Source organism: Lathamus discolor, chromosome 5 (assembly GCF_037157495.1).
Source record: "Lathamus discolor isolate bLatDis1 chromosome 5, bLatDis1.hap1, whole genome shotgun sequence".
NCBI lineage: Eukaryota > Metazoa > Chordata > Aves > Psittaciformes > Psittacidae > Lathamus > Lathamus discolor.
The window spans coordinates 122,920,341-122,940,059 of NC_088888.1; the positions used below are offsets into that span (position 1 = coordinate 122,920,341).

Consider the following 19,719-nt stretch of genomic DNA (forward strand, 5'->3'; position numbering starts at 1 on the left):
GAGTGTTCGTGGCCAGTGTCTACTTTGTACACATTGAGTTTGGGCTCAGTTTGGGTGGTGCGAGGTTAGTTTTGTCTGAAACGCCTCATGTTCAGGGTGCTGTGCCTGTTGTCAGGGACCACCAAACCCTCACCTTCTGTGCCCGGTTGGGCTCCCGAATCGTGAGTGGCCTCTCCTCAGGCTGGAAGTGCTGGCGGGTCACCCGGGCACGGGGCCTGCTCAGCCCGTTGGGTTCTTCCTCTTTCACCTTGTTTTGCTTCTGTGGCACTGGTTCCAGGGAAGGCGCCAGTAAGGGACCCTGTTGAGGCACACACAGTAATTCTGTATGCTGGGTTCGGTAATGTTCAACTACCACAGGTACCATCCTGCTACTTGGACCTGCCAGGTGTGAGCAGTGCTCTGACTGCACTTACTCCTTGTGCTTACAAGAAACTCAGTTTTATGTTTGGACTAACAGGAGTCAGGAAGCAGATGCCACCTTCTGGAGCCTAGGACAGAGCACTTGGCTCTTTTCAAGCACTCCTCTTCCTCGCCCACCCCAAAAGGTGCAAATGGAGCTAAAGGAGCAGCCAAGCTCCAGATGCCACACAACACTGCAGTGCCCAAAGCCTCACCTGCTGAGGCTCTGTTTGGTGAAGCATCCTGTTTAATCTGCTTGGCTTTTCTTCATAGTGGGGGTGTTTGTTTGTTGCCCCACCACAAGCTTTGTTTTGGCAGACGTATTCCTCATATTCCTCACCTTCCATCTTCTTTTGCTTCTGCTGAACTGGTTTTGGTTTAGGCTTCGGTAAGCGAACCTGCTGCTGGACAGTAAACAGGTTTGTACAGTGAAAAAGTCAGTGTTTCAAAAGGGAAAGCATTCCACCGTCAGTACTGAGAACACAGAACAAGGGAAAGCTTTCATCTCTCAAAAGAATTGTTTCAGCATTTTCATTATCAATAAATGCTTCTTTGAACAGCACAAAGTTGGAATTTGGAAAGGATGCTCTAAAATAAACTTCAGGTATGGAGTTCAGACCATTGAGTAGCAACCTTCACTGGGGATGAAGCCAGGAGGTCACTGGTTCATTGACAAGTAGAGCTGGAGGGATTTCATCCCACTGGACTGAGTGGCCAAAGCCCCAAAAGCAAGATAAGATAACCACAAAGTGTTCTGACTCTGGTAATGTAATTTCAGAGTGAAGGGTTCTATTCCCAAAGATGTAAGTGGGGAGCACACAGTGAATAGTTGCTTGGGTTAACACAAGCTTTTCCCAGTGCTGCTTGAAGCAGTAAGTATCAAATGATGCCTGGTTTTGGCTTTTGTGCCTTGGAAGACAAACGTAGCCAAAATACAGGCTGTATGCCACATGCCTTTGGTACTTCTGGCACGCCAGCTGCCCTCTAACTGTAACGTTTGCATATGGGCCTCTGCAGCAGCTGGATCTGAATACAGCACTTGAAATAACGAGCTGCTTTTCTGCGCTGCAAATTAAATACATGCAGGAGGTAGAACCTGCACAAACAGCATTAGAAGTGCCAGTGGGTGCTTCTTGTATTGCTTAATCCAAAACACCTTTTAAGAACATAAACCATAGTTCTGCTCTGTGACGTGAAGGTGTATCTCCACAACAACTCAAGCTAGTTTTGGGCTACCTCAGGACATAACACTGCAGCTGGCCCTCAGATACAGAGATGCCCAGGGGAGTCTCAGTGCCACACTGACCCTTACCTGAACGCAGCGACCCAAGCTGCTTGTGTCACTGCATCGAGCCGGAGCAGCTCATCTTGCTGACAGCTCTGGTGTCTTCACAATGTACACACATCCCCCAAGTGACAGCAGCGCTTTCAAAGCAGGGCTTATGGCACTAGTGAAAATATATATGTTTTATCCCTAAAACTTGCCATATTCCATACTAATATAAATGACAAGCCATTAATTTTCACTATCAGATCTATAAACTGCAGCAAGCCCTCAGCTGGCCTCACCACACTTCAGCTGGCCCTAATGCCAACACTTCCACTGTAGGTGAAAACGCTGAAAATATTTATCCAGTGCCAAAAACTGGGGAAAACAAGTTTGATAATTAATGCAATTAATATTTTATCACCTATGTTTGGTGTGTGATTGGAACAAAGAGCCAGGACGTAGGCGCTGCTACCCTTTTTATGTCACCTCAAGATTAGATTCACGTGCTATATAGAGGGAGCTGCATCTGAAAACTCGTGTTCTATAGCAATTCCTATTCACATCTCCTTCAAGCAGCTCGTGCTACAAGACCCCTTTATTGGTATTTATGGGTGTTTACTGGTGTTCAGAAGGGAATTAACCCCAAATCACCTCTTCCTTGTGTACCACACTGGTACAGGTGGATTTGACAGGTCATCTGGAGGCAGATTCTGCTCGTAAGCAAGAAGTGAGGAGACAGGGGATTGTTTGTAGTGGCTCCCACTATTCTGAGGTTTCCTCTTTAATGGGAGAAGTGTTTGGTGAATAAAAGGAGAGGTGGAAAGGGAACGCAGAGATGAAAAGAGTCAGACCAAGGATAACTACAGACAGTGCTGAGAAGAGATGCAGTGGGAAGTGCCTGCCTGTCATCGAACACTTTGTCAGGGCTGTAGCACCAGAGTGTACCAGGCCTTGGCTATCCTCGACAGCCTGAAAAACAGGATTTTCTGCACATAGCAGTAAATTTAGACAAAGTTCAGCTCTCTGCTCTCCCTACTTGTATTTAAGTACTCCTGGAGTCCTTGGACTAACCCTAGAGATCTCTCTGCAGCTGTTTTGCAGTGGATGTTACAGGAAACGTGTACACATAAGCAGCAGAACTGGCTGAAGAAACACACTCAAGTGAAAAACAGGTGATGGCTGGAGCAGCGCTACTGTGCGGAGGAGCAAGACACTCAGCATTAAACATTCCTCTGAAGCAGTGATGACAGGTGCCAGGATTTAGTAATATGCAGACACACTCTGTCTCTGATCTTGTTCTTGGCCATCAAAACCAATTCTGCTTAGTCCTACAGCGCAAGAGCGCTGATCACTGACACTCCTCATGCATGGGTTTTGCAGTGGGGTTGTGCACTTGCAAATAGCAAGAGCTACAGCAGCTTTTACAGGCTGGAAGGTCAGGATCATCTTTTCTGCCAGCACAGTCACGTCTTAGGGCAGGCAATAAGAAGAAACTAGATTGACTATTCAGTATCTGACTAAGAAATCAAAGCCTCCTGTGATGCAGAGATCTGGGAGGATCAGCTGGGGATAGGGTCGCTGCTGGCTGATCCCTCAGTTCTGTTCCGAAAACAGTGCAAACTTTACTTAAAGCTTCTCAAATCAGTGAGGACAAAGTGGTCACCAGCATAACAAGAGAAATAATGTCCCTGAAACAGCTTTTGGGCTTGTTAAAAGTAAACCTACAAGTGATAAACCCAGAAAAGTCAATAAAATCGCTAAAATAAGTCTGTGTAATTACCAAGATCAAAACCCAGTGGCTTTTTATTAAACATGAACTTTTGTTCTGCCTCCCATCATACGTAAATAGTGCTGACAATTGGTTTGTGAGGCGCTTGCTACAATAAAATGTAATTGTATCATGAGAGAAAGGTGACAATCAGGAGATCATGAAAAAATTACATATTCTCACTGGTGGTTAATTAGCCATGCAAAACCCCCTCAAACAGATACTCTCTTCTATTAGGAATGATTACTATGCAGGCCTACAGATGTCAATACCACAGTCATTCAAATACTTCTTTCCCTACTAATTGAAGGTTGTAAAGCTCTGGTGCCAAGGTTTTGCTTCCAAAGAGCTAATTTATGACTAGAAGGATATTTTATGTCTTCAGTTGCAGCAGCTACAAAACTCGGCAAATCAGAACCATCTGTGCACTGATACTTGAATCACCATTCATCTTGCAGCCGATCAGTCACATTAGTTTGCATCCTGCATTCTTGGCTCACGTACACTTGTGATGGTCCAAAGTTCACCAGAAATATTAGGAATGAACAGGACCCTGACCCTGCCTTATTGCCCACGTAGCTGAGACAGGAGCAGGGCTCTTGCATACAGGGGCTTTCCAGGCAGAGGTATGACGGGACTGACATTTCACAGCAAGTCCAGTAAGATTGCTAATTACCTCCATCTCCCTTTATTAAAGCACAGCTTTATTAACCACATAGTTTCAGACTTAAAAGCACAAGAGGAAAATAGAACACGATAGCTGCCACTTTCCAATTCAGTGTCAGCGCATCACATAGCGCTGCATACCAATAGCACAGTTAAACCCAAGGATAATGCCTCCTCCCCATCAGTGGCTGCAGGAGGGTGAAGGCAAATGACAAAGAATGGTTTGAAAGGGAGAAAATGAATTAAATGCTTTCACTAATAAAGGTAACTTTGCTTTTAATCTGGAGCGAAGGAAAAGCCTGGCATTTGGGCTCGTCTTCGAGATGTTAGCGAACAAAGTCCTTGACTTCCCCATTATCCTGAAAGTAAATCATTCTCCACAGAACTACCGCTTTGAAGCGAGAGGCTGTAGGTCAAAAGGACTCATGACAGTTCTTCCTCCTTAAGGGTTGACATCCCACATTTCAGCAAAGCCAGGGGAAACAGGAATTAACAAACATGGTGTATTTAAGGCAAGAGAACTGCTGTGTCAGTCTCATTTTGAGATCTTAAACTATTTCCTCTCCTACAAAAGAAAAGGCAACAATCAAACAGGAGATGTCAGAAATAATCCCAGAACTGCCTGCCTTACTTTGGACACTTTAGGAGCAGTGTGATTCCGTGTGCACGCTGCGGCGGAAAATTCCAGAGGGCCATCGTAGCGAATTCCACTTGACTCCAGTCCATCCAGCAGGATTTTCTTGAGCACTTGATACTTTGGCTTCTCATCGTACGCTAAGCCATAAACACACACCAAGAACTTGGAGAGTTCACCTGTGGAGCGTATTTTAATGTACAGTTCACTTGGTGTGGACTTAGAACTTCAGAAAGAATTTCATGCCAAAATGGATGCAAATCTTACACTGGAAACGAGATGACACCACTCAGACCACAGACCTGACAATATCTGATCTTGTTTGGATGAGAAAGGAAAAGATAGACTTGGATAAACAAGGTAACCCTTATGGATAAACAAGGAAACCCTTAAGGGCTGTGTCTTGTCATGTATTAATTCATGGAGCACCAAAAGTTATCCAAGGATAAAAATTAATCAAAATACTTTATCAATATTGATAGTTGTGTGTAAAATAGAAGCATTTTATATTTGATAGATAGTAATACCCCTTTAAATATTAACTACTGTAAACAGCACTTTTAATCTGCATAGATATTGTACTTCAAATGCTTTGGAAAAACACAGGTTTTGGTTTTTACTTCTAATACTTGGGTTTGAGATTGCATCCTAAAGCAGCAGCATTATTTTGCTGTCATTACCAAAAGGTTCTAAAAAGGGAGGCCATTCAGGTTGGATATAAAGGAGTTCTTTACTGTGAGGCTGGTAAGGTGCTGGCACAGGTTGCCCAAAGAAGTAGTGAATACTCGCTCCCTGCCGGTGCTCAAGGCCAGGCTGGACAGAGCCTTGGGTGACATGGTCTAGTGTGAGGTGTCCCTGCCCATGGCAGGGGGTTTGGAACTGGATGATCTTAAGGTCTTTCCAAGCCAACCCAGTCTGGGATTCTATGATTCTATGAATGGGCAGAAATAATGCCGGTAGGAGAAACATACAGGGAGGAATCAAACTTTTCTTTCCGTTGAAGACCCACATGTATCCTAAGACTGGAGTACACCAGATACTAGCATCTGGTAAATCCCAGAAGTAAAGATTTATTAAATACGTATGCACATCATGGATATAGTTTATGTAATAGATGATGTGTTCCAATAATTCCTGATGAGAATAATGCTGAGAAAATAAGTGAATAAATCACAAAGAGACATTGACCTTCGAAGGAAGTTTGGGGTTTTCCCTGAAATACTTTTGTATTTCAGTGAAGGAAGAACAAGACAAACCATCCATTCACTTGCTTTTTCAAACTCTGAATACTGAGCAATAAACCTGTTGTAGACAGTTGCTTACTATTTCCATACTAACAGCTACTTCTGTTTCTAAGATAGGCACTGCTCCCTCACACCTTGAATTACACATGCCCTTATGTCACTCTATGGCACACACCACAGATGAGACTGATGAAGCTTTTTATACTACCTCACACTAGGGTTGAAGCACAGCCCTCAATGCCTATTTCATCTCCTTAGTGCTTGTTTATGGGATAATGCAGGAAAGCAGCAGAAAAAGAGTTCCTGTGAAGCGTTCCAAGCATCTCCTATCAGCAAGCTAAATACAGACAGTGCAGGCTGAATCCTTCTCTTGGCTAGGTATGGGTAAGAGTGGTGCACACAGGCTTGATGGAAAGAGGTTGGTTCAAGGATGACTTCTGCTTGCACACAACAGTTTGCCCTACAACTGGTCATACTGCACCAACTCAGGCTTTAAGGAACAAGACTTTGCAATTGATGTAAGTGGAGACTTTGTTATCTTTGTGTTACTTTACTTAAATCTTCATCCCCCAAACAGAGTAAGACACCGAAGTACTTTCTGTAACAGGCTAAAGAGCTATGTGGTACATAGTGCAAGTACACTTACGACAGCTGCTTCCAGAAGAATCCCATTCCATCACTGAACCTGGGAGCTCATCCATAAGCCTGAAACAACAGGAGAGTGCAACAATTTAATGTGGTTTGGGAGCAGGTGATTCTTCATTTGGGATTTAGGAAGACAGCAAGTCTCAATTCCAAACGGAGTGGACCTCCGGGATAGCTAATGATTCACAGTGCTGCTTTTAAAACAAAAATCTCCTTTTACCAGCTAGTTTTAACTCTTTGGAGACTGCTGATTTCACCAAGATGGGCTTACGGTCTGCACTTTAACATGAAGTTTTTCTTTGCAGCTGTTTTAAGCTTTCTAGACAGATAAAGCAGCATCCTTGGAGCTGAAATGGCTTGTTCTGATTTCAGCTCAGTGATTAATGTCTGTCTTTTGGAATTTAAGAGGCAGTACTGCTCTGCCTACAAGTCATTTGGCATCAGGTCCTTTCTGCCACGCAGCTCATGGGTGATGGCTGTCAAAATTACAAGCAGGCCTGACAGGGCTGAAAGGGGAGAGGGATGTTAACTGACCTCAAGCTCCATGCACTTCATAAACCAAAGGGCGATGCCACTGGTGTACTTTCTATCTACCCAGGAACAGCAATAGCCAAGAAGGATGGTGCTAAGAATCAATCACACCCTAAAAGCAAATGAAGTAACAGCAGCTCTCGTCTTTGTGTAGGCATGAACCAGGAGCATCTCTTAGGCCTCTGGGCACCTGAATAAGCCCACTTGCCCTGAGGAAGTGAAACTGTCACCTCAGTCTGGCTGCTAATCCTATTAAAGGATCCCTTTGTTTGTTTAAAGGAGCCATAAAGCTCCACCAATAAGTAACAGGGTGCATTCTCTAATGCATGAAGTACAGGTACACTGGGTAATAACCTTCTCTTCAGTGATCTGTTGTTTAGCATCAGCAACAGCGAGTTCTATTTTGGGGAAATGAAGCATTTAAACATTTTCCTGTAACCTAGCCTGAATTTCCATTCAAACAGAGCTTCTTCTCTAAGTATTGCATAGCACAAACATTTCTACATTCAGATATACCAGCAGACCTTAAATATCCCCTGAGCAATGCCCAAAACTTTGGCACCATTGCCTCATTGCCCCAGCAGTAAAGGGAGGAGACTAAGAAACTGCAGTGAAGGGATGAGATGAGACAACTGGTGAACAGCAGTTGAAGGCTCTGCCCTGGCTCCTGCCTTTCACTGCATCCCATTTTTCAGGCCCAGCGCCTCTTCCTCACCATCACACAGACTCCACAGCAAAGGTGTGGCATGCTCAGAAGCAACTCAGCTGTGCTCCTTAATGTACTTACCAACTTAGGAGCAACTGGATACACACACATATATATCCAGGTATCTACTTCTGGCCTTTAAAAACAGCATTGGCATTAAAAATTATGATAAATAAAAGGGGATGGCCTGGGCGAATGACCTGATACCAAGCCCATAATTCATTAGATTAACAGGGTATTTCTGATAAACAGAATCTCTATCATTTTCTGTACATCTCCTGGAATCATTTCTTTTTGCCCAGCATCCTGAAAACAATAGGAACTTAAGGGTTAACCACATGGGAAGAATTAGTGAAGCAGCCTGATTGATTAAATTGATTTAACATTGAATTGTGTAAGTGTTACCTTGCAGGGGGCTGTGTAATGATGAGAACTTCTAAAGGAGAAATATTAAACATAACATGCGATGTCAACATTTACAGATGCAATCTGTATTATCCACCGTCTGCAGGCTAACCTTTCTCTCTGCTGAGAGCCAGTGCCACACCGAATTTGCAGATTGATTTCTGTGGATCAGCTATCCCTATTGTGTACCTCTGTCGTGACTTGCCCTACTTAAAAGTTTGCTGCCTTCTCCAGTTGTGATGTTACATTTACAGGTAACTACTCTTCTGTTGCCTTCTACAGGCTGCACTGTACCACATGCAATTAACTCTCTCGAGTCCCAGCTGTGAAAGCAGAGAAAAGAAGAACTACTACACTCCATTGCTTTAGTAAGCTCTAAATAAGTCATGCTGGGACAAGGGAAAGATTTTAATCAAGTTCTCTATTATTTTGGTATTTAATTGTTTGTAATGGCAGTAGGCTTATGTAACATGAAAAACCTACATAAAACCAGCTGAAAAATAGTATCATACAGAAAGTTAAATAAATTGGACGCACATGTGGAAAAACTTCCAAGTGATGCCTGTGCTATAGTCTCTACAAAGCACCCATGAAGTTCAATGGGAACACACAACCACCCTCTGGATGTGCAGTAAGGCCTGCACCGATTCACAAATGTTTGCTTTAAAATAAAGGCATTCTAAAATACACAGCAGACAAAATGAGTGTGTGCTGTGCATTTGGATTTATTGTCTCTCCGTAGCAGTGCACACAGGAACATGTGGAAGAGGGTATAACACACACAGAGGTCACATTTTTAACTGCTTCTAACATCTCTCTGAACTAAGGGATATTGTTCTAGCTTTCGTATATTGTTCAGCATGTAAAGGTGTCTTTATCTGACCTGTCCTGCTAAGTGATGACGATGCTGCAGGGTTTTAGGGTGATGTGTGTGTATACGCACATATGTGTACATGTGTGTGCTGTTTAGTTTTACCTTGTTTTGGCAGTCTGGACAGCCACGGGGTCCTTCAGGTTCTGTTCCCAGGGCAGCTTCCCACACAACCATTGCAGCATGCAGTAGCCAAGGATTTCAAGGTCACCTCGTCTGGATGGGGCTAAAATGTGGGAAGGGGTGGGGGGAGGAAAGGAAAAAAAAAAAAAACAAAACAGAAAAGAAAGTCAAAAAGATGAAGAATAAGAACCTCTTCTTAGGAAATAGAAAAGACTTTGATTGAACTTGCGTTGATGAAATATGAAAAGCCAAATGGGCAAAGTGTTTTGTTTATTCAGCTGTATTAGACCTAAACCGCCCCGGCATTTGGCCACAGGCCACAGACAGGCAGTGACTTGTTGCTGTTGAAGTAAGGGTCAGTTTCCTCACCTCCTCCAACTTCATCCTTCCTCGGTCTGGCCTGTCACATGGACTTGATCCCCATGGCCTCTGACATGATCCAGACAGCCCATAACTGAGTACCAACACTTTCTCAAAGAGCCAAGCAGTAAAACAAAGAAATAAATGTCTGCTGCTAAATTGCTAACACATGTTCCAGGAAGTCCATGGGGTCCACATTGGTCATGCAGGGACCCTGTGAGTGCAGACTAAACACTGATGGCCTTTCCTGTTCTCCTACAGAGCTATTTGAACTTGGAAGATATGACAAAACTGCCATCTAGTGTACATTTACACACCAGAGTAGTCTGCTTACAAGCACCACGAACTGTTTAGAGAGTTAGAGCACAAGCTAAAGTACACTTGCTGTTTAGCAAGTCCTGTGTAAACTTATTACTACGCTTCCAAAAAGGAACTGATTTCAGGGACAACTTACTCTCATTTTGCACACCCCAAACAGGTAACACTAACTACAGAACAGATATACAGTAGATATCATTCGATCCAAAATTAACCCCATCCATAAACACCATCTGTGCAGAAAACCAGGTAACTGAGTTAATTGATAGATTAACTTTTCCAAGAGAAAGAGGAGAAAAAAGTGATACCAAAAGAATTGCTACTCCTTGCTGCTATTCACAGGAAACCAACTTGAAAGACCTGAGCAAGCAGGATTGCTGCTCTATTTCTTTGTACACATCTGACTTGCAGCCTGTAGTGTGCAAGTCAAGACCACATGGAATCTGCCAAACCAGAGGCCGTTCACCGTGATTAAAACCAGACAGAGGCAGAAGTTCAATTTATGCTTTTCCAAACTGGATTTGCACTTTCCAGGAAGGAAAGAAGATTTCAGATCCGTTCAGTACTTTTTGTCTAGTGTAAAGACTAGTAGTTGAGCACAGTGCTGTTAATCCAGCTGTAAACAGATATCATATTTTATGGGCCTTCATTAAATACATTGCAGAAAGTCACTCAGCAAACTTATCTTTTAATTTAAGAAGTCATCTGCCAAAAGCTATGGGGCCAACACATCATAACTGCTGCTTGTTACCCTACACACATTATTGTAAAAGCAGATTAGTTCTTCTACATTCTCTATCTTAACTGCTATTAGACGATGGGATTATTAAAGGCCCTTCAATCTAACAGAATGCTGCACTGTCCCTTGGGTCTCATCTGTTTTCTGCACTAGATTCAGCAACATCCTAATGCAAGACTTGGCTCTCGTATTAAAATAAAAACACAATCTCTACCACTTGCTGTTCTGTAGTGATTTCTTCAGCCATAAATCTCCTGTTAACTGTGGAACAATTCCATTCATACACGTGTGTTCACAACTCCCTTTTCCATCATGGCAATTCCAGATTATAACCCTATCAGCCAGCATTTTTGATTGCAGATTCACTGATTTTCACACAGGGCTTTTCTCGTACCTGTACGTGCAGGACAGGCTACAGAAAGTGGCCTTTTGAAGTCCAAGACAGTGGACCACTTTTTCCCCACTGAGGTACTAATTGTAGGAATTTGTAACTGATGCTAAGTCCATTATTTTTCAGAAGCTCACCCAAGATACCTCATTTTCTGACAAAACAGTCCCCAGAGAGTAAAGTTTCCTTCACAGTCAATGGTTTGGATGGGACTGATTTACCTCCTCACTTCCATGCAGTCCTTCCAGCCATTTCCTGACTAATGCCAGGCCAAATCCACTGCAAACAGGGAGATGTGCACAACTAAGACTTTACTAATACCTTCCTAAAGCCACAGTAGTCAGCTGGGGGAAAAGAAATAAAAGGTACATGTAACTAAGCCATACATCACTAAAAAAGAGGGGAAATGTTTTACAGAGAGATGGAGAAATCCCGTGTCACTTTATCTCCCAGGTCACTGCAAGTGTTACTACACACAGACATTCACATGTGGTTTTCATAGGTAGAACCACATGAAAATGTCAGTGTTTGATTATTTGACTGTACAAGTGTAGTCTTTCTCTCTGCTTCTTTGTCAGCTTGCTGTTAGAGATGCTACTTCCTCAACTTTTGAAATCATTTAGATCCTTATTATAGAAGTATACAACTAACTAATATCTAAGGAATTAATATTATCTATGAACAATAGAATCATTCAATTTTCACCCCAAATAAAGCACTAACAGGTTTCAACTGTAAATTCACTTGCAGAAAGAGATCTGCTAATACAATTGGAGACTACAGAACTCCTGATAAACATTAAGTGAGGGAAGTCAGTCTGGTTTCATTTTACATGTGATGGCCATACAAAAATGAAATGATTCTGCTTTATAACTTGTCATCACTAGAAGAATAAACACTCAAAATAGAACTTATTTAAACCAAATTCTCTTACTATGCTGTGGGTTAAAACCTTGTTGGGTTTTTTTTCTTTCTTTTTTAATAGATTTTTGATTTCTGCTTTTCTATTCACCAGGAATTTCTTTATTATTATTTTAGTCTCATATGAAATCCTATTTAATGGATATAGCACATTGGTGATATTTTATTCCACAATATTTTTATAGTTTAATTTTTTAATTTGAAGATTTAAGGCCCGATTCTGCCCTCACTCCTGCCAAGATAAATCAGGAACAGCTCCACTGAAGTTAATGAATTAACAACCACGTCAATGAAATCAGAGTTGGGCCATAACTAGTTTTATATATATCACAACCATACACTCAACGTGCAGGAATGGGGATCAGCGGTAACTCAGAACCACATAACTGAAGCAATTCATCCTGAGAAGAAAATATATTATGTATCTCTATATAGTGGATTTGGCAGCTCTCTGAGCCCTAATTTGGATTCAGATTACTAGAGATGAAGAATGATATCCCCCTGACCACAGTATGCTCTCAAAAGTACCCTGCTCCCAAAAATTCATCTGAAACCCATGTGAAAATGGGAGTTTTCCTTTCCAGCCCTTATTAAACTAACTTTCTCAAACTTTTTGTAAGGATCTAACGAGTGACAGATGAAATGTTCTTCTATTATTTTTAATTAGCACTGTTACATTATAATTTCACCATTAGTGTTGCTTTAGATTGGAAGCTTTTCATAAAAAGGATCATTTCAGTTGCTCATATTGCATCTACATGCAGTGGAGCCTCCAATTCTCCCTGGCATTACAGCATACAAATTCATGTTAATTCACAAACAAATATAACTCATACCCATAGCCATTAATCCAAAAGCCCATAAAGGAAAGGAGTGTTAACATGACCATGGAGAAATATCATTATGTTAAAAATGCATCACCACAATGTTTTAACAAATGAACTGAAAGTGATATAATTTCTTAACTCAAGGTTGAGGTTGTTATAAAAACAGACAAATACAAGACTGTCAAAAATCAGTGTCTGTGTTAGGGGCAGGAAAAAGGAAAAGACCAAAAAAGCTAATGAAGTACTGTTTCCCCAAGGAACCGGTCAGTCTGAGGAGTTCACTGCAGCAGGGTAGTGGCTAATTGAATAGAAAGACTGGAAACAGGGAAAAGGTTAGATAAATATAGTTAAATTTACGATGAATTTTAGTGCTTGGATGCCATTCTGTGCAGTTATCCCTTCTCAGGGCAGCTGCCAGCAGGGGATGGGAACAACCTCTCCTCCCCTCATGTACAGTTCTGCATCATTAGCTTGGCACGCTGCTGACAATAACCAACACCACTGAATGCTGAAAGAAAAATCCAGTGGAAACATGGTGTCACCACAAGTGGCCAACATCTCTCCCAGAGATCCCAGTCTGGGATGTGGCAATGAGTCACTCTGCCTGTGCCAGCTGTGGTCTCCCTCCTAAACTTGGGTCCCGTAGATGTACACTCAACTGGTCACACAGCTGGTGGGCAGGAGCTCCTGCTGGGGTTCTCATGGAGGATACAGCCATGACTCCCTAGCGCTGACCATGCCTTGGTGGTCAGAGGTGCCCTGCTGACAATATCAGCCTCACAGTCCTGAGGGGTCATTCCTCTCAGGCAGCACCAAAGCTGGAAACCAGCCTGCACATCAGCACTGGCCTGACAGACACAGGAGGCACTGTCAGCACAGGAGCTGGATAACTTGTTTCAAAAGCCACAAAAGCTGCAACACTACTGCTGCTGTCCTGCCTTGAGCAAGCTCATGAGCACGCCGAGACCTCAGCAGGTCTTGCGAGCCACAAGTTCCCAAACTGTGACCCGCAAACCTCCCCAAAATAGCAGAGCTTTCCTGGACAATCACAACAGCCTAATGTGCAGGCACGTGCCCAGCAACCTCCAACCAAGCAGTTACACACATTCACTGCCCAGCAGATCTAACTGCAGAGCCTCCTTGATCTTGCATTTGCTCCGCTGCAGCCATAACAGAAGACTGCAGCCAGCAGCAGAATTCTCCTCTCAACATGGACAGAGAGTGAACAACCATCAGGATTAGTGGAATGGGATGCTGAAAGGAAGAGGGCTGAGATCCTGATTTGGTGAGAAGTTTATGTAGAGGGAAGGCTGGGAGACGCAAGGGAACTTCACCATGACATACAGATGGGAGATAAAACCGTGATGGCAAGAGATGCAGGTACCTGGTCGGAAGCAAAAGGTTCCAAGCTTGCAGTAAGGAGAACATGTGGCAGGAGAGTGGGGACAGGAAGTTATACTCTTCTTTCATGTCTGTGTGGCAGAAATCACAAAGGTAAGGGGTTGACAGGTTGGGGCTGGCAAGCAGCTGTGAGATTTCCAAGCTTTCTGAATTCCTGGTATAGAGAGTGAGAGGCAAATTCAGTCAATTACCAGCCACACTCCTCAGCTGTGCTAGAAGCTGTGATGGTCAGTATCTTATTTTTGCTGCTTCTGGACATTCTGGGCAGGACAGAATAAGCCTACACAGGTGGGTACAGGAGCCTATTCAATCATCTCCCTGCTAAAGCCTGGCTCTTCTCTCCCTTACAATGACCTCCTGCTCCCTCTTTTGCTGGGCACACATTTCTGATGCCACACTCAGAAACTAAAATATCTGTGTATTTAGTTCACACTGCAAAGTTCTACCCATGTTTTTCTTTGCAAAACCAATGATATTTTCCTTTTATTTTTAGGATTTACAGTTTGTCCTGCACACAGTCTTTGGGAAGCACACACCAAACTGCAGCAAATCAATAATTCATTTGACCGACAGAAAAATCCAGCAGGCTCCCTCTGAATCCAAACTATACATGGAGAGATGCCAAATAAACCTCTTGATCCAGAGCCATTTAGAGCTCTGTTCTCTGGAAGCCATGCAGGCTTAGAAAGAATATGTTTCCAGGCATAGGTGTTTATATTCTTGCACATCCTTCCTCACAAAATGAACTCTGAATATATTCTAGTCAACCCCTGCACGTAAAAGGAAAAATGGACAAGCATCAAGCTATGTTTTTCATATCAAACAGCAACAGTTCTGTCAGACCAGTGGGGAAACCAAGAACAAGCACTGCAGATTTTTCCCCACCATCAGCCTGATGCCGGCGTTGCCCTGTTCAAACACACTGTACAAGCATTTGGATGAAGCTCAAGGAGTGTGTGCTGCAATAACCCAGGGTGAGGAGCATGAAGAACTGGCTGAACTATGGCATCAGATATAGCTGCAACTGCCTTCCCCAACACGGGAGACAAAAATACACTTTTGCTCAATGAAATCAGCTCTGAAGAAGTGACAACCAGTGGTCCTAATAGAGGCAAACATGATCAGACATTCTAATTACCCTTCAGCTTATCAAGTCACCACTACTGTCTTAAGCAGCTTTTACTAGATAAGATATAGTAACTTATATAGGCATAAGTTCTGCAAGGATTTGGGCAGATCCATCTACCCATTGCGAGAGGTAGCACAAGTGCTAAGAGTTACTGTGAGACGTTGTGAAAAGGAAGAAGAGAGTCATCTTGCAATCGATGGCAAACACAAATATATGCTGGAGGGAATTCAACATAGACAGTTCATACTCTTATGTTCATCAATGATAGCAAATTAAAACTGGTCTTACACACTCAATGCACAGGACTGGAGTATTTAAAAAACCTCAATATGTTAAGCGCAGTATATCTCCAGAGAAATTAGGTATTGACTGCATGCCTCACTGAGTAGAAGATCTACAAAAATCCATAGGAGGCATTGATCCAAATATTACTTTTTAACACTAACTATGTAACAATTTTTTATATCTGTACCCAGTGTACATTTAATTCTCTTTAAGTATCAATCAACAAACAAAAATGTAATATTGTTTATACAGTATGGCCATTTAAAATGAATATGATGAATACACCCAAACACTGCACTAAAACTCACAGTGCAGTTGAGCCATATGGAATTTGCAGGAAAATAAAAAGGTTTTAAATCTGGAATCCTCAGATGTTGGTTGCAATGATATCTAGCCACCAAATACAGGAATGCTGGTGGTGCGGGGCAAATCCTGTGGCAGAGCCCAGCTTGGGCCTGACTTGGTGCAAAGTGAGCCGTAGACATAGGGATGTAACTGAGGTTGCAATGAATGCTTGTACTTCCACAAGTCTGGAAGCCCCCAGACAGTGGTACAGAGGAGCCAGCCTGTGGAGCCCACACTCACTGTGCAGAGCCCTGCAAAACTAAAGCCAAAACCAGCATGAAGAGCTGAGACATGAGGCAAGGCAGCTGCCCCCAGCCTTTCCCAGCTCAGGGGAAATTCCTCTTCAGTTGCAGCACAAAGTCAAGGACGCCAACACCATCAGTGCACACCAGCAGACACTGTGACTTGTTTGGAGGCAGCAATTTACCATCAGTCACCACAGGAATGGCACATTCAATGCAGTCCTTACCAGAGATAGTTAGAAAAATATGGACTACTTCTGCCACCCAAAAGTGCTACCATGCAGTGGGTGCTGGCAGGAAACTGTCTGGATCTCACAGGACTGCATGTCCTCTACACCTGATGAACTCCCTGGAGAGCTTGGGGAATAAATAGACATGCAGCTGAGTTAAACTCTCAATTCAGCTAGGGAAACACCAGTGCTGATTTAAATTAGAGGGAAGTGGTTGCATTTGATTGGCTTTATGCAAGGAGGTTATCGGCTTCAAGCATTGCCAAGAGGCACTTTTGAAAGCAACAAATTCATAATTTTCTTTTAGGTTTCAGCGTGTACCTCAAATTGCTGCATTCAGGTAGCTACTTCATGAGCAAGTCAAAATGTTCTCATTTGTCTAGCTCAATACAGCAACTGGCACTCTTCAGGGGTTTTGAGGCTTGAGATATTTATGCTACTACGTACATTCAGGAAATGCCCTCTAGAGAGGATCTCATTTATATAAAATCACATTTAAAAATTAGAACTACATTGAAATAAAAGAATACTCCACTCTGAAAAACTGGGTAACACCAGGATGAAGGCTGTCTATGCACTTTAATTTGCCGGGCTTTAAACACCTTAGAGAAGAGCACCCCACCTCACTTGGTAGCTGAGACTGTGCTGAGACTCATTCCCAAGTCAGGAGTACAGGAGGTTGTTGAGCCATGAACCCCTTGTCCCAGCAGCTGGATGTGGTTTAGAATCCTGAAACATCTCTGCAACTCTAAACCTCCCGACAAGAGATGAGATGAGGGAAACCAGTCCCTGTGTTCTGCCATCTGGACCTGTGCAATCTGCCCTGGGATGCTGAGAGACCTGCTGTAAATGGGGAACAGGTAATTTGACCTTAATGGATTCAGGCTGTTACAAGGGCAAAGCTGAGGTATTTAATGTGAATAGTTTGGATTCTCTGCGACATGCCAGATACCACATAATGTTCTGCAGGCTCTTCCAGCAGGAGCATCACACAGATCTGCAGATCTTCTGTTTCCAGCTATTAACAAGCAAAAAAAATTCCTGTGTAAGATGGGGATTAGCTCCTTCAAGCCATCTATCTGAATGTTTTATTTTCTGGAATCTTACCCTTTTCACTAATTCCATCATGGTTTTAGCTACTTGAGGGTGTATTCTAACCCACAGATTACAAAAGACAACAACTTAACACTTGCATGTACACACCTTTTGTCATCCAACTCTTGAAATGACAGGAACTCTCTGTCCTGTAAGCACATACCCATCAACAGACACCTGTCCTCTAGCACCTATAAATATCCAGCAGCCAAATCCCAAATATCCCAGCTTCCTCCTATTGGTCAAACAGCATCCACATCAAATACCAATAACACAGCCATGTTGCCCACACTACCACAGAAACCAGCCAGAGTCAAACCTCCAGGAAATCCAGGAAATGCATGCTTGGGAGGGCACAAAGATTCCAAAACAGATGTCCTCTTCATCGAATGGTTTGGGTTGGAAGGGACCATCCATTTCCAAGCCCTGTCATGGGCAGGGTCACCTTCCACTGGAGCAGCTTGCTCCAAACCCCTGTGTCCAACCTGGCCTTGAGCACTGCCAGGGATGGGGCAGCCACAGCTTCTCTGGGCACCCTATGCCAGTGCCTCAGCACCCTCACAGGGAAGAACTTCTTCCTGAAGTCTCATCTCAATCTCCCCTCTGTCAGTTTAAAGCCATTCCCTCTGTGTTACCACTATATGCCCTTGTAAACGGTCCCTCTCCACCACAAAATATTTTGTAGCAGGTGAAATGGTGCAATTGTCTCAGCAACAAATACTTGACAGTCTTATTTCATTTTTCCTAATGACCAGAGTTAAACGATTGCAGGTTTTAACAGCGCCGGCAAATTATCAAGACCCTCTACATTACATGGTCAATGGTCCTTTTAATAGAAAAAGCAATAATACACAGTTGTTTGTGCCAACTAAAACTCATTAGAAAGTATTAGTTTAAGGTAACAGTTCAGCAGCTATTAACAAGCACAAATTTCTACAGTTATCACTTGTGACATTACGATCCTGGCCAAGCTGGCAGCACAAACCCATTCCTTTTGTTTCAGGAGATCTTAGGGGTAAGGAGGTGGGGAACAGGGAGAAGAAAAGTTAACAAAAACACCGTTTCATAGCAAGAGTCAAAGTTTTTCAATAATCACCATTTTTTTCACTAACATAACATTAGAATTGACTTTTTGTCTTGCTGACATAGCAACTAAGAAAGTTGTGTTGCATTGACCATATTGATTGTGAACAATGCAGCCATCAGTGGGACTTTGCACCATATATATTTTCGATATTGACCTCCCATTCCCTTTTCCATGGCTCTATGGGTCTGCTATTGGATTTGGACTGCAGTGTAATAAACAGCTAAGGTTTAATTAATGGTAAATGAATACAAGACATAGGTTATGACTTTAACTAATTAGGGAATTGTTGAATTAAGTCTGCCTTGGAATGCAAGGCAGTCCAATCAATATCCAATAAAAGGACTATGTATGTAATTTACCTGCAAATGTGTTTCCAATACCATCAAAGTGAGTTTAAATAAGTAAGATATATGAAAGGCTACTGGAAAAAGATTTCAAAAAGTTAACACTTTATGGCTTCAAACCAGGTTTTTCTCCTCACGGAAGGAATGTCATTGTGAAATATCCTCTCATAACACAGATGGTGACACTCAGACACAGCTCTCCCTAAAGGACAGTGCAGGCTCAGAACATTTTTCCTTGACAGTGCAACATTAGCGAATGTCTCTGCCTTTACAGCACGTAGCAAACCCAAACCAGTACTCCCAGTATGAACCAATTAGGTTTACTAGCAAGCTCTTCTTGGGGCGTTTTTGTCCACATCCCCATACCATGCATGCTGCAGCCTTTCAATTGTACTCATGCTGCTCCCCTTCCCCCAGCAGCCAGGGAGAAGCATTCCCAGGTACAGGAAGAGGTCACCACACAAGGGTCTGATCAACCCTGAGCAATCCCCAGGACTGCTTGTACTGTATACATCAGCTCACACAGCCTGATTACTCATTCTGTAATCACTCCTCTGGAATAAAAAAAAGAAACCTACCTACTCCCTTGTGGGCATCTACGCTGGTAAACTCTATTGTCCCATTATGGCCCTTCCTAGGATTTTCCTGATACTGTTTGTGGTTCCCATTGGGACAATATCTGTAGGAAAGTCCATAATCTGCAAGATAAACCTGGAAGACATGAACAGACAAATGAATAATGCTTT

General features: G+C 42.9%; 1 protein-coding gene across 5 annotated transcripts in view; it reads right to left on the reverse strand.

Annotated features, from left to right (window-relative positions):
- Nucleotides 1-19,719, reverse strand: part of VRK2 (VRK serine/threonine kinase 2) — a 46,500-nt gene that overhangs the window by 3,277 nt on the left and 23,504 nt on the right. For 4 of the 5 annotated variants that reach the window (XM_065682452.1, XM_065682451.1, XM_065682454.1 and 1 more), the window contains exons 8-13: nucleotides 19,552-19,684; nucleotides 9,245-9,365; nucleotides 6,628-6,686; nucleotides 4,735-4,916; nucleotides 615-803; nucleotides 134-298 (exon numbers count right to left, since the gene is read on the reverse strand). In XM_065682452.1, the coding sequence (XP_065538524.1) occupies nucleotides 134-298; nucleotides 615-803; nucleotides 4,735-4,916; nucleotides 6,628-6,686; nucleotides 9,245-9,365; nucleotides 19,552-19,684 (849 nt within the window). The remainder of the gene's footprint in view (nucleotides 1-133; nucleotides 299-614; nucleotides 804-4,734; nucleotides 4,917-6,627; nucleotides 6,687-9,244; nucleotides 9,366-19,551; nucleotides 19,685-19,719) is intronic. The other variant, XM_065682453.1, reaches the window with a different exon arrangement.